Source organism: Anguilla rostrata, chromosome 2, assembly GCF_018555375.3.
Source record: "Anguilla rostrata isolate EN2019 chromosome 2, ASM1855537v3, whole genome shotgun sequence".
In the NCBI taxonomy this organism is placed as follows: domain Eukaryota; kingdom Metazoa; phylum Chordata; class Actinopteri; order Anguilliformes; family Anguillidae; genus Anguilla; species Anguilla rostrata.
Window position 1 is genome coordinate 49,234,076 of NC_057934.1, and position 13,392 is coordinate 49,247,467.

A 13,392-nucleotide genomic window follows, 5' to 3' on the forward strand; every position below is an offset into this window, starting at 1 on the left:
ATCGGTACTTTGGTAGGTTATTTTATTTTAGAGAAGCGTATTTACGAATGGTGGACGCTTGTAGAACTGTTTTACGTTGGAAACGTAGGCTTCTTTTTCGAATCAGACGTATTTACAAGGTGGGCGATGTTACCTCCTCACCAGCAGATGTCGTGACCAATTTTTCTGCTGGATAGGTTCGTACTCCATGAAAACTCCCGTGAATCTCGAGACCTTCACGACCGGAACCGGCAGCAGCGTGCTTTAATGGTTTGACAGCTAAGAGGAGAAACGGGAATATTACCTAGTCAGTGCTGGTGTATTTGATAATAAAGAATCAGGCATGGGCGTACTGTGGATTTTGTTAGGTGTATTGGCTTCCCATTTGACCGCCCTTAAAGCGGATGATATCGTTGTGGGCTGCGGTGGATTCGTGAAGTCGGAGGTGGAAATCAATTACTCACTAATCGAGGTGAGAAGTTGGCCCGGGGTAGTGAGTGGTTTCGCTGGTAGGATTCCTGATCTTTGTCTAGTCGGTTTGAATGAAGCACATTATATCATTTACTTGTTTCCAAAATTCGTTGCATAAACAACGAAAAAAAAAAAAAAAACTCGGGGTATAAAACTAACGTTATATCGAGGTTCTAACGTGGTATTTTGCTAAATCTGAAACCGTTAAGGTGAAATGGCTAATTGTCTCATTTGCTTCAAGCTGGGTGACGTTGGTGAACTTGTACACAGTCTAATCGTACTATAGCATAAAGCAGAACGACAACTGCTTACGTCGCATAACTGGCTAAATAGCTCGCAAATTAAACTGACCACATTCATGGAGATGAGGAATAATTTAAATATATTTACGTAAGCTACACGCATAGTGTTCTCACTGTTGCTTAAGTGGTTTTGGGCCCATTTGTTTATACATTTCCTACCTTAAACCCCAGTGTGCTGACACAGTAGCGGGGACCACACATGGCTGTAATAGGATTATCGGGGGGCTTCTCTAAATTGCTGGTCGTGACAGCTGGTCTGAGAGATGCGTGCTGTGCGTGCTTGATTTTATTTAACGACTCTATGTACTTGTTGGACAAATAGACTGTTGGTGAATTGCGTGCTCTGTTTTGTTTACCCATCAGATAAAATTATACACAAAGCAAGGCTCCTTGAAGTACCAGACAGACTGTGCTCCAATCAATGGCTACTTTATGATCCCTCTCTATGACAAGGTAAGGCCCTGGGTTATGTGTTGTGAGAAAAGATGCATTAATTGCACTAAAACTATTCCCAATGTTATGTACTCATTTGAAAATTTCTATGTACAGGGAGACTTTATCCTGAAGATTGAACCACCACTTGGGTGGAGCTTTGGTAGGTAGCTCTGTCTGTTCTTAAAGGGTTTTGTTTTTGTGTATTTCCCTGCCTACTATTTAACATATGCCGTCTACCTGTTTTCAGAGCCTACCAGTGTAGATCTCCATGTGGATGGTCTGAATGATATCTGCACCAAAGGAGAAGACATTAACTTTGTATTCACCGGCTTCTCTGTGTTGGGAACGGTGAGAGGAACTAATGCCATTCAAAGAGATGTAAATGTCCCCTGACTGGACCTGAGGGGAAAGCTGAATGATATTTCCATTGGGCTAATCGTCTCTGTGGCTTCAGGTGCTGAGTAAAGGGCAGCAGCTGGGTCCGGCTGGGGTGGAGGTGAACCTGCGCAGAGCTGGAGCTGAATCCAGCCTGCAGACCGTGCTCACACAGCCAGGAGGAAAGTGAGTACCTCCCAGAGCACAACCACACCTGCTTACTTCCATTCACTCTAGCTAGGGTTACAGCAGGTTTTAATGATGAGCCTAGATGTGTTACTTGGCCTGTTCCTGTTATAAAACATGCTTATGTCCTTATATTACATTTTGAATTGCTCCCATTACAATTCTTTTGTGTTCCCCTTTTTGATTGTTTGCATATTCCACTTCTTCTGTTACTGCCTGACAGGTACACCTTCTTTAAAGTTCTGCCAGGAAATTATGATATCACTGCAACCCATGCATCATGGACTCTGGAGCAGGTGAGTGTTTCTACACGTAACAGTCTTTGAGCTGCTGTTCACTGGAGCTTTATGCATTATCACTAAGCAAGGTTCTTCATCCTAAATATTTCAGTGCTACTATTGTATGTGTGTTTGTTGAGTTTTCATGTTTTACATTTCCCCCCCCCCTCACTTCAGAGCGCAACAGTGGTGCACGTGTCCAATGCCAACGCCCCTGCCGCAGCGCACCTAGTGGTGGGAGGGTACGACGTGTCCGGGGAGGTGCGCAGCGATGGAGAGCCCATGAAAGAGGTCACCTTCCTGCTGTTCTCAGCCACTGTCAAGCAAGAGGTGAGGGTTCTTAGTGATGGGGGTGGGCGGAAGGTCTTATATAAACAACTGCTACATTTTATATGTATGAGGCATTTCACAGATAGCTGCATATATCATGATGAGAAACTAAGTGTGGGTACAGTGGAGCACCTGTGAATGGTTTCCTGTGGCAGTGTTCTGACCTGTTTTTTCTGTGGCAGTGCTCTGTCCTGTGTTTCCTGTCACAGTGTTCTGACCTGTGTTTCCTGTGGCAGTGTTCTGACCTGTGTTTCCTGTGGCAGTGTTCTGACCTGTGTTTCCTGTGGCAGTGTTCTGACCTGTGTTTCCTGTGGCAGTGTTCTGACCTGTGTTTATTGTGGCAGTGTTCTGACCTGTGTTTCCTGTGGCAGTGTTCTGACCTGTGCTTCCTGTGGCAGTGCTTTGACCTGTGATTAATCTTGGCGTGTTCGAATCACTGTGTTCCCGTGGAGGGTTCTCGAACCTGTCTTCTGTGCAGTGCTTTGACCGTGGAGTTTAACTCTCTCTGGCCAGGAGAGTCACGGGTGAGATGGATGCCCCGTGGACCTTTTCAGTCAAACTCCTGTCCACCTGCGTGTCTTCCAACGATGGACCTGTCACCTTGCCTCTTGGTAAAGGACTAGGTAAATGGTGAATGGATGCATTTCATATACCCTTATCACCCTTTACATGATGTCCAAAGCTGCTGTACCACACTGACGCCCGGCTTTCAACCACCCGAGCCTGTCATCTGGCTATTCATATGCTGTGCTCAACCTGTTCCAATTGTGAGAAGGCTATTTGCTGCACCAGTCGTCATTATTCTTAATTGAATAATCAGTTTGTAAAGTCATTAGTGACAATATTGTGTGTTCCCCAATTCTGTGTGTATATGTGTCCACACCATGAGGATGAAGGAGGACAGTGGCTTTAGTTTTAGTGTGTAACCCATCCTCCTGTCTCAGTTATACTTGATTTGACCTTCTTTTGTTCCAGATACCTTTCTACCGGGGAGAGAGAATCACCTTTGACGTTGCCCCATCACGGATGGAGTTCAAGGTGGAGCACAACAGCTTAAAACTGGAAGTAAGTTTAGTCGTAGATCCTGGATCCTGAGGTGTTGGCTTATGGCAGGGTTTTTGCCTCTGTGTGCATTTGCCGTTATATGAAATTGAAGCCTTCCTGCTTGTGAGGGGGTGTGGTTATAGTGGTGAAGCGTGATATATAAGCTGTGGATGTGTCATATGTCGCTCTGCTCCTCTCTCCTCAGCCAATCTTCCGTGTGATGGGCTTCTCTGTGACCGGCAGGGTGCTCAACAGCCCTGACGGGGAGGGCGTGCCCGATGCCACGGTAACCCTCAACAACCAGATCAAGGGTGAGCACCCGAGCCCCTTACTCTGTGTGTCCTCTCTTACCGGCTTACCCTTGGATGATTACTGCAAGTCAAAGCATTCAGGTATTACTTCTGTGGCAAAATTCCAGCTTATATTTATCTGAAAGTGCTGTATCTGGTTTTCAGTGCTGACCAAAGAGGACGGATCTTTCCGTCTGGAGAACATGACAGCTGGGACCTACACCATCCGCACGCACAAGGAGCTCATGTTCTTTGAGCCGATCACTGTGAAGATTGCCCCTAACACGCCTCAGCTGCCTGATATCATCACAGCAGGGTGAGGGCAGGCTAATGCTAATAAACGCATGCCTCTTCAGAGCCCTTCAGTTCAGGGATAACGGTATCCGCGTTTTCCGCAGGTTCAGCGTGTGCGGTCAGATTTCCATCACCCGGCTGCCCGAGGGCATGAAGCAGCAGGGGCGCTACCGCGTGACCCTCACGCCCCGCGGACAGGACAAAGCCGCCGGCCGCGCCACCGACTCCGACCCCCAGGGGGCCTTCTGCTTCCAGGCCAGGCCGGGAGACTACAGCATCCAGGTAGCGCTTAAATCCTCAGGCAGTCTGGCCTGCGCTCTGTGCCGTGTTCGTGCTGAAGGCCTCACGGCTCGGCCTCCTCTGGCTGTGCGCAGGTCTCCCTCCCGGACGCGGAAGTGAAGGCCGGCCTGGCGCTGCAGCCTCAGTCTCTGGACGTGTCCCTGGTCGACCGGCCCCTGTCCGACGTGCACTTCACGCAGTTCATGGCCTCCGTGTCGGGAAAGGTCACCTGCTTGGGTACGTTTCCTCTAGCTGCCATGTGACGGTGCTCTGATGTTCCGTACCGGGGTCAGTAGAGGAGGTGAGTGAATGTGTCGTGCTTGTTCCGCTTGAGCCCCACCCTAACCCCCAGACCCCTTTACATCTTTCAGTGGCCTGTGGTGACCTGACGGTGACCCTGCAGTCTGTCAGTCGACAGGGAGAGAGGCGCAGCGTGCAGCTCTTGGAGAAGGCCGAGTCTCTCGCCTTCGCTTTCGACAACGTCCTTCCTGGAAAGTACAAAGGTAAGACGATGGTGTTTAAAATCATTTTTAGAAAGCTTATGCTACTACACACATCATTTTAGCCTTCCCAGTTTAGTTCGCAGAACTGAATGGACATAAAGCACACTGGATTTGGCCTTTTGGAGTCCTGAGTGTTTGCGCTTTCTGGGTCTGTCTCTGCCAGTGAGCATCTCCCATGAGGAGTGGTGCTGGAAGCACAAGTCGGTGGAGGTGGAGGTGCTGGACGCGGACGTGCCGACTGTGGAGTTCAGACAGACGGGCTACATGCTGCGCTGCTCCCTCTCCCACGCCATCACTCTGGTCAGTACCCACAATGCCCTGCTCCCCCGTCGCCACATCATGCATTCGCTGGCGAGCGTAAGAGCTCAGCATGATTGGTTTGACTCCTGTTCCCCGACAGGAGTTCTTCCAAGACGACAGCATGCCTGAGAATGTGGGAATTTACAACCTCTCTAAGGGAGTAAACCGCTTCTGCCTCTCAAAGCCAGGTACGAGCCCCCCCCCCATACACACACACACACACACACACACACTGTTTCACCTTCTGAATGTGACTGATCGTTCAGCTAATGGCTCTACATCTTGCTAGGTGTGTACAAAGTGACCCCACGATCCTGCCACCAGTTTGAGCAAGATTATTACACCTATGACACGTAAGTATTATTTGAAATCTATGCGTTAAACGGTCTCATTATTATGTCTTACAGCCGCTGTGTTTATTGATAATACAGTTTTAAGCAGTGTTGCTTGTTCGCACGTGTATCGTAGTCCAAGTTGGCAGTGACTGCGCGGTACTGACCGTGAGAGCAGCAGAGGGCTCACAGTGTGTCTCTTTTAGCTCCGCCCCCAGCATCCTCACCCTGACCGCAGTCAGGCACCACATGACTGGACTCATCACCACTGACAAGATCCTGGATGTCACTGTCACCATCAAGTGAGTGGCCAATCACAGCATGGCTGCTCTGTCATGTGACTAATCATTCCTTTGTGGTGATTTTCTCATGAGTGAGAGAGACTGTTAGTTCAACCACGCACAGAAGACAAAACAAACTAACGCAGCAGAATAGCTGTCAGCTGTCTTTGTTGCTTTAGTTTGTTGTTTTCATTCATTGTTTTTGCCCAGAATGCATAAGGGAGAAGGGTGAACGTGTTCATTTATTAGTTGTGTTGGTGTGGGTGCTCCCTCTCTCTCTCTCTCTCTCTCTCTGTCTTGAAATTTGTGGCTCCCTTTAAACAAGCTGTTTGCTCATTTATATTTCAACAGAAATTTTGCAGGCTGTCAGGAGACTGAAAATTAATTTAGTGTGTGAAATTGCTTTGGGGTGTTCATTCACAGGTTACAGCAGCCTTTAATTCACTCTGTTTGTGAAGTATGTGTTGGGAAGCATGCCCAATTATAGAGAATAAATCAGTAAGATACAGTTTACATAAATTACATAATTTCATATATTTTATTTCAGGCCAAGTAAATTTACTCAGCAGCCAAGAAAGCATCCAATCATTTAGAACATGAGAAGGGCCTAAAATAACTTTGGCATTCACTTCTTTCCGAGAAGTGAAAGTTTTCTGCTTTTACATACCCTGCAGGAAAGAGTGAATTGTCTGGTATTTTTCCACAAGAATTACGGAAGCATTTTTTTTCTCTCCAAAGGACACAGTGCAATTGAGTCTGCATGGTGCAAAGACTACTGCTAGCAACTGAATGTGAATACACATTTAATAAATAAATAAGCATCCTAATCTGGGGCTGCCGGTCGTGATGTGCACTTTCTTTCAGTACCGTGCTACTGACTGCGTAGTTAAGTACAGTAAATGCCGTTTCTCACCAGTGGGCCCTTATTTAAGGACATGACTGAAGAGAGCAGGAAGCACCGCGCCCTTAAGAATTCTGTTGCAGCTTTCATTTTCTTTATCGGCAGTAAATGCCAAGAGTGAGTGCATCACTGAGATAGCAGCTATGATTGGCATACTAGATAACATGCTATCAGTCGTATATCAGCAGATAGTTGTGAAAAGCATTTTTAGCATTGTCATATCTTCAGTTCTTTTCCAAATTAAAAGTTATATTGCTACAGTACTGTAATTTGGGCATACACACCAGTGGAGTGTATGGCTTGTAGATATGCATGCTCACATATATGCTGTCCAATCGATGTCCACTGTTATCAAATATGAAATGTGTTATGAATCAAAGGAGCTCTGTATTTACTGATATATTTATGTGCCAGGAATTGGCATGGGTAGAAGTGAGGTTTTGAAAGCAATTACAAACACCTACATGCTTAAAGATACTAGACTGCTGGGAGACTGGAACACTAGAACGTGTGAAATATGTTTTCAGTGCAGCGATAAATTCAGTCATGCTGCAAACACAATAAAATCGCTGGTAAGATGGCTTCTGTAAGAAGGGTTGATTCGTCCTGCGGAGCTGCTGCTGAAGGTTTGATTAACGGTCGATGAACGGTCTCCCTCAGGTCCTCCATTGAGAGCGAACCGGCCCTGGTCCTGGGGCCCCTGCGGTCCCAGGAGGAGCAGCGGCAGGAGCAGCAGCTGCAGGAGATCGAGCTGCGCAGGCAGGAGAGGGAGCGGCGGGGAGAGGAGGAGGGCAAGGAGAGCCCCCCGGTGCAGGAGAAAGCAGAGGACCTGCACGGGCCCTTTCACTACGAGTTCTCCTACTGGGCCAGGTACTGCCACGCTGCCCCCTGCCTAAATCTGCCATCTCTGAGAGGGACCAACAGCCTGTCAACTGGTGCTACAAAAACTAGTTTGGGCCACGCTACAGGGACTGTTTCATTACTGTTATTAAAACAGGTTCATATGGCTGGCAGTACGAGAGCGCTTCAGGTATTTGCAAAGGGTTATTGATTAAACGTGTTTGATAATTGTGCCTCATTTCATTGCATTTCAGACAGATAGCACATTGTTCTATCGTATTCCAGATCAGAAAGATTGTAGAAAGTGCTTTCGAAGTGCCATCTGGTACATTATTTTGGAATGGGAGGTGTACTAGAGGGGTGGACAGCACACATGGTTAGTTTACCAGGCTTTCCTCTCTTCCTGTCTCCTTGTCCTCTGCTCCAGGGCTGGGGAGAAGGTCACCGTCACACCCTCTTCCAAGGAGCTTCTCTTCTACCCCCCTGAAGTGGAGGCCACCATCACTGGAGGTAGGACTTCCTGTGTCATGTGACTGGGGCAGAGGGTCTGATTCCTTAGCTGAAATGTGCTTTCCTAATGCCTCATGCTGTCTGACAGATGGCTGCCCAGGACGGCTGGTGGACATCGCCGGGCGGGCCGGACTGTTCCTGGAAGGACAGGTGTCCCCTGAACTGGAGGGTGTGGCGATATCCATCAGTGAGAGAGGAGCAGCCACGCCCCTCATCACTGTGGCCACCAATGAGAAGGGAGCATACAGGTACCACAGGCCTGTCTATCCAGCCAACTGCGCATCCTTCAACCAGTCCTCTGGCTTTAAATGGACTATGCTTATTAACAATCATTTTGCTGTGAGCTGCATGATATCAAGTACATGTGCAGCTGCTAATCGTAGATCCCAGAATTGAGCAATCCCAGTCAGTGTAAATGCCGAGATGTAGTAATATGAACTGAGTCTGACCCGAATGCAGCTGCAAAGGTATATCTCTAGAGCATGGCGGCTCAGGTACGGCTAAGCGTCTCTCGCCTCTCCTCTCCCAGTGTGGGGCCGCTGCACAGTGACCGGGAGTATGACGTCAGCGCCGGCAAAGAGGGCTTCGTGCTGACACCAGTGGAGGGCACAAAGGGAGACTTCAAGGCCTTCGCCCTGGCAGGAGTCACCTTCGAGGTACTCTGAGGAGTCACAATATGCTGTCTGGGCTTTTGTGGATGACAAAGATCCTTGGAATGGAAGGGTGTATCGGAAATGCCGTCACTGTTCAGTATCTTCCTTAGGTTTATTTTTAAAGTATAAATATGACTGCAGGAAGCCCAAAGGCCTCAATATTCTTCATATTCTAACAGGGTCGTTATTTTGGGGCATGATGGTGTCTTAGGTGATCCTTTCCAAGTGTTCCTTCTCCGTTAGTGTATGTTTAGAAGCTTTTTGTTGTGATTTACGGTGTTACAGTGCATTAATGGCAGTGCTGCGTGTTCCGTTCTGTTTGTTTCTCTTAGATTAAGGCAGAAGATGGTCAGCCCCTCTCTGGGGTCCTGCTCTCTCTCAGTGGAGGACAGTTCCGCTCTAACCTGCTCACCCAGGAATCCGGCCTCCTCACCTTCAACAACCTGGTACATCCCGATCCAGCTCTCATCTGCATCCATCTGGCCCTGCTGAGCCCTGGCCAAGTTCATACAGCCGGTTCTGTGAATTTAACAGGCTTTAGATGTCCTAACGTGTGCTGTGCTGTCCTGTTATTCAGAGCCCCGGTCAGTACTACTTCAAGCCCATGATGAAGGAGTTCCGCTTTGAGCCTGCCTCTCAGATGATCGAGGTGGAAGAAGGCCAGACCCTCAACATCGCCATCGCCGGCTACAAGACCGCGTACAGGTACGGTCAGGCCCGCGGGGACCCGCGCTTGCGAGGGACACGTTTTCTCAGTCTAGTTTCTGGGGTCGCTCCCCTGTTGCCGGGATGTAGCGATTGAGAGAGCGGCGTCGTATGGGCCTCTCAGTGCGACCCCTCCTCCCCCCCTGCAGTTGCTACGGCGCTGTGCAGTCTCTGAGCGGCGATGCGGAGCAGGGCGTGTCCGTGGAGGCGGTGGGCCAGGGCGAGTGCAGCCTGTACAGCGAGGACACTGTGACGGACGAGGAGGGCCGCTTCAGGCTGCGCGGGCTGCTGGTGAGCCGGGGCGGCAGGGCTGGGGGGTGTTTGTGAGGACATCCCCACGTCGCAATTAAACGTCTCATTTAAACCGAGCGAGATAAAAAATAATTGGTTTGTTATTTCATAGCTCTGTAAACTTTAATTGTTCAGGCATGTGTTCTGCCTTCTCTTTTTTCCAGCTGCAGTGGCAGTTGGTGCGGTGTAGAGTTGTTGTTTTTCCCTGGCGTCGTGTTTATAGTCACTCTCTTTATCTTTCACAGCCCGGGTGTAAATATCTGATCCAGCTGAGGGCTGAAGGTAACGACCACATAGAGAGGGCCCTGCCCCAGCACCGATCTGTGGAGGTGAGAGCTTCTGGTAAATCACTGGCCGCGGTGCATTCGCCTGTGTTTACCGCTGCGGTGCTGAACTCTGGCTTTTGCCGTGCGTCCGTAGGTGCGGAGCAGTGACATCGAGGGCGTGAACATCATCGCTTTCAGGCAGATCAATCAGTTTGACCTGAGTGGAAACGTCATCACTTCCCCAGAGCACCTTCCCACTCTCTGGGTAGGGCTCTCACGTTTCACCCGTCAGCGCCGCAGAACCGCTGGAAACGAATCCAGTGGATCCAGTGACCTACTTTCACCCGCTAAGTGAAGAGACAGACCACAAGCTACGCTCTAGTTCACGTGCCTGTTCTCATGGGAGCAAATGTTAAGCACATATTGAGTCAGTTCATTTACAGCCATCTCTAAATGCAGCATTTAGGCTTAGTCCATCTCAGAGTTTCACAATATGTTGCACAACTGTGCTTGACTTGATGAATTTAGAGTGTGCTGGAAGATTGCGTGTAAAGAAAGGAAGACCAAAAGCAGTCCGTGCTCTTAGACGCCCACTCACCAGCTCTGACCACGGACTGCAGACTTTTGGGAAGTTTGCGCGTGACAAGTTGGGTGACACAACAGCCCCATAGTTGAACTCTGCTGCATTGCTTGGTACTGTATACTGAATGGATTGCATTAAGGAATGGCCGTCTGATTTGTGCTTGTGTAATTCCGTGTGTTTGAAATTTGTGTGGAAGTGATGCGAACATTCGTACTCCTTCAAACACAGGTGAAGCTGTATAAGAGTGATAACCTGGACAACCCCATCAACACCGTGTCCCTGGGCCAGTCGCTGTTCTTCCACTTCACCCCGCTGCTGCGGGACGGGCTGGTATGTCCCGTTAGCATCACCCCCCTTGGGGCTGGACTGGGGAAGATTTTGGGAATGACTGTGAAATGCTGTTCTCTCTTTGGGAGGTGACCGTCTTAACCGTCTGAGATTGTGTAGCCCTCGGGTACATTAGGAGAATTTTGCCCACTTTTTGTGTGACATCAATTGTGAGGCTATTTGGTTCCCATTAGAATTATAAGTGCAATTTATTTCACTGCGCAGCAGAATGAAATGAGATCTGTTGAGAAAAAATGTGCTTGTGAATGTTGAAATCAGAGAGTCGCTGGTGAGCATTGGGCTTTATGAAAGTGCATTAAGAACCCCTCTGTGGTCAGTAGTGCTGGCCGTTGACTCTGGTTTGGCTGTGTCCTCTCCCCCTCTCTGCAGAGCTATGTGCTGATGCTGGACTCCACCCTGTCCCGCTCGCAGTACGACTTCTCTCTGCCCCAGATCTCCTTCACGGCTACAGGATATCACAAACATGTCACTTTGACCTTTAACCCCTCCGTAAGTACTGAACTACACATGACCGTGCTGTCGGTTATCACTGCACTGACCAATTCAGGTGAATAAAAAATGATTCAGTATTTATGAATTGATTGACCTGAAATTGAAACGTAATTAACAAATGCTTTTACTGTGCCTGTAAATATATACCTCTGCTCGTCAAAAAAAAAATGTATTAAAATAATTTAACGGTGTGGCAGCAAACTATTATTTTATATAGTCTATATGATAAACTGCCAAGCTAAAAATGAATCAGGCATCAGCAGGCATATGTTGTAGCTGACATTCCTAATGGACTAAATGGATCACCAGTACATTTTTAGCCTCTTTGGGTTGGAAGTACATGTATGTGAAAGTATATGTATTTGGATTTATGTATTTCCCACATAAACACATGTTTCTTGCCTCTATTCCTTGTAAACTATATGCCTCTAGGCCACTTACAAAGCATCGTACACCGGCACCGTTTTGATTGCTGTATATAGACGCAGTAATTTTGTAGGTCTTTGCCCGTCCGTGCATATTGATTGTACCGTGTGAACTGACGCAGTGGGTGTGTTTCTCAGCGCAAAGTGCCCGACCAGGACGTGGCTCAGGGCTCCTACATCGCCCTGCCCCTCACGCTGCTCCTGCTCCTGGCTGCTTACAACCACGAGAAGGTACAGTGAGCCCTGCATGCCTTCGCCTGCCTGGGTTAAACTCGCTGATTCACTTCTCCTGCGTCTCAGCTGCTGCGGTTTCACCATGTTCGGTGCTGTGCCCTCTCCGTTTGTCGTAATACTGGTTTTCTTTGCTGTCGCGCTGCGCGGTGCTTTTGTGTGGCGCGCGCAGTGAGAGTTACGGGCGGCGTGCGGGGCGTGTTTTCCAGGTCATCCCCTTCCTGCTGCAGCTGGTGAACCGGGTGCAGGGGGTCCGAGGGCTGTCCCAGGCCGGCGGGGACACCACGGCCCTGGATGAGGCCAAACGCCAGGCCAAGAGGCAGAAGACCAGGCGCATCTGAGGAGTCTGAGGAGGACCACAGACTCCTCCCACTTTTCCAGAGTGGGTGGGGACCTGAACGGCGGACGCTCTCACATTACCTCATAGGCAGATGGACTGATGGGACTGATATTGTCAGCTTGGATTCGATGCTGGGGCTGGAATGGTGCCCAGGCGAGATTGTCGTAAAGTGGCCTCTGTGAGACACTCGCTCCTGTGAGGTGTGCCTCTCGTTTCAGAAGAACATGTGTTATACTCTCTGAAGAATCCATACTGCCAATATGAGGCTTTTCTAATGCTTTTTTTATTACTTGATATCTGAGCCCTTTTTAACAAGTGTCAAGTGATGCAGGAAGACGACAAAGAATGGAATTCCTGTTCCAGTGTTTGGCATTGTCTGTAGAATATGGGGTGGGATAATAGGGTGTGTGTGTATGTCTGTGTGTGTATTTGGTTTATATGAAATGGGGCGGTTAAAGTAAATGGCAGGTATAGAAATGATCACAAACAATCATGAAAGCTATTAGTTTTGGATTATAGACATGGTAGGATGCAAATTTGAGAGACTAATTTATTACCATTAGATGTTTAGATCCAGTTGTGACCTGTTTAGTGTGAGGCCACTCCAGGAGTCCTTCCATGCAGGGAGATGTCGCTCTGTGGTCCTAACAGCAGGGGGAGTTTGTGTGTGCGAGTCTGCCTGTGATTCCGACCACTCACCTTGCAGAACCTTGCATGTCAAAATGTGTGTGGACACAACTCAAACCTACCCTTACCTTTTTTCCCCTCGCGAAATTAATGGGGTATTTTATTTTACATGATTAATGTGTCTGTCATGCAGCAGTAAAAAATGATTTTGCATTTGAGGTTGAGTTGCTTATGAAGGTGGCGAGTGCAAGAGTAGCCAGTGGCACTTCCTGTACTGGAATGATGGAGTGATGGTCTGGGGTAATGGGACTGGCAGGACGGAGGGGAGGGGAGGGGAGGGGGGAGTAATCTTAAATTATGTCAAGATTTGATTATGTTGAGATAATAAAATCGCTAAAAACCCTTAATTGAGAAAACGTTGTGTTGTCCCACGGGCTTGCCAATGGGGGGCGGTGTTGTGCCACGGATAAAAAATGGCTGATCTTTGGGGCATTGCATCTG

The 13,392-nt window shown here is 48.5% G+C and overlaps 1 protein-coding gene across 1 annotated transcript; it reads left to right on the forward strand.

Moving 5' to 3' along the window:
* The first annotated feature begins 172 nt into the window (after positions 1 to 172).
* Positions 173 to 12,803, forward strand: nomo (nodal modulator). The gene is given in 31 exon segments (XM_064322758.1): positions 173 to 451; positions 1,116 to 1,205; positions 1,302 to 1,347; positions 1,435 to 1,535; positions 1,642 to 1,748; positions 1,972 to 2,044; positions 2,204 to 2,356; positions 3,028 to 3,103; positions 3,270 to 3,421; positions 3,606 to 3,711; positions 3,856 to 4,006; positions 4,089 to 4,266; positions 4,359 to 4,500; positions 4,635 to 4,766; positions 4,930 to 5,066; positions 5,167 to 5,254; positions 5,356 to 5,419; positions 5,605 to 5,700; positions 7,241 to 7,450; positions 7,848 to 7,930; positions 8,019 to 8,178; positions 8,460 to 8,586; positions 8,916 to 9,029; positions 9,161 to 9,288; positions 9,438 to 9,579; positions 9,825 to 9,908; positions 10,000 to 10,110; positions 10,657 to 10,758; positions 11,146 to 11,265; positions 11,832 to 11,924; positions 12,134 to 12,803. Coding segments are annotated over 31 exon segments (3,762 nt in total). The 5' UTR covers positions 173 to 187; the 3' UTR covers positions 12,266 to 12,803.
* The last annotated feature ends 589 nt before the right edge of the window (positions 12,804 to 13,392 follow it).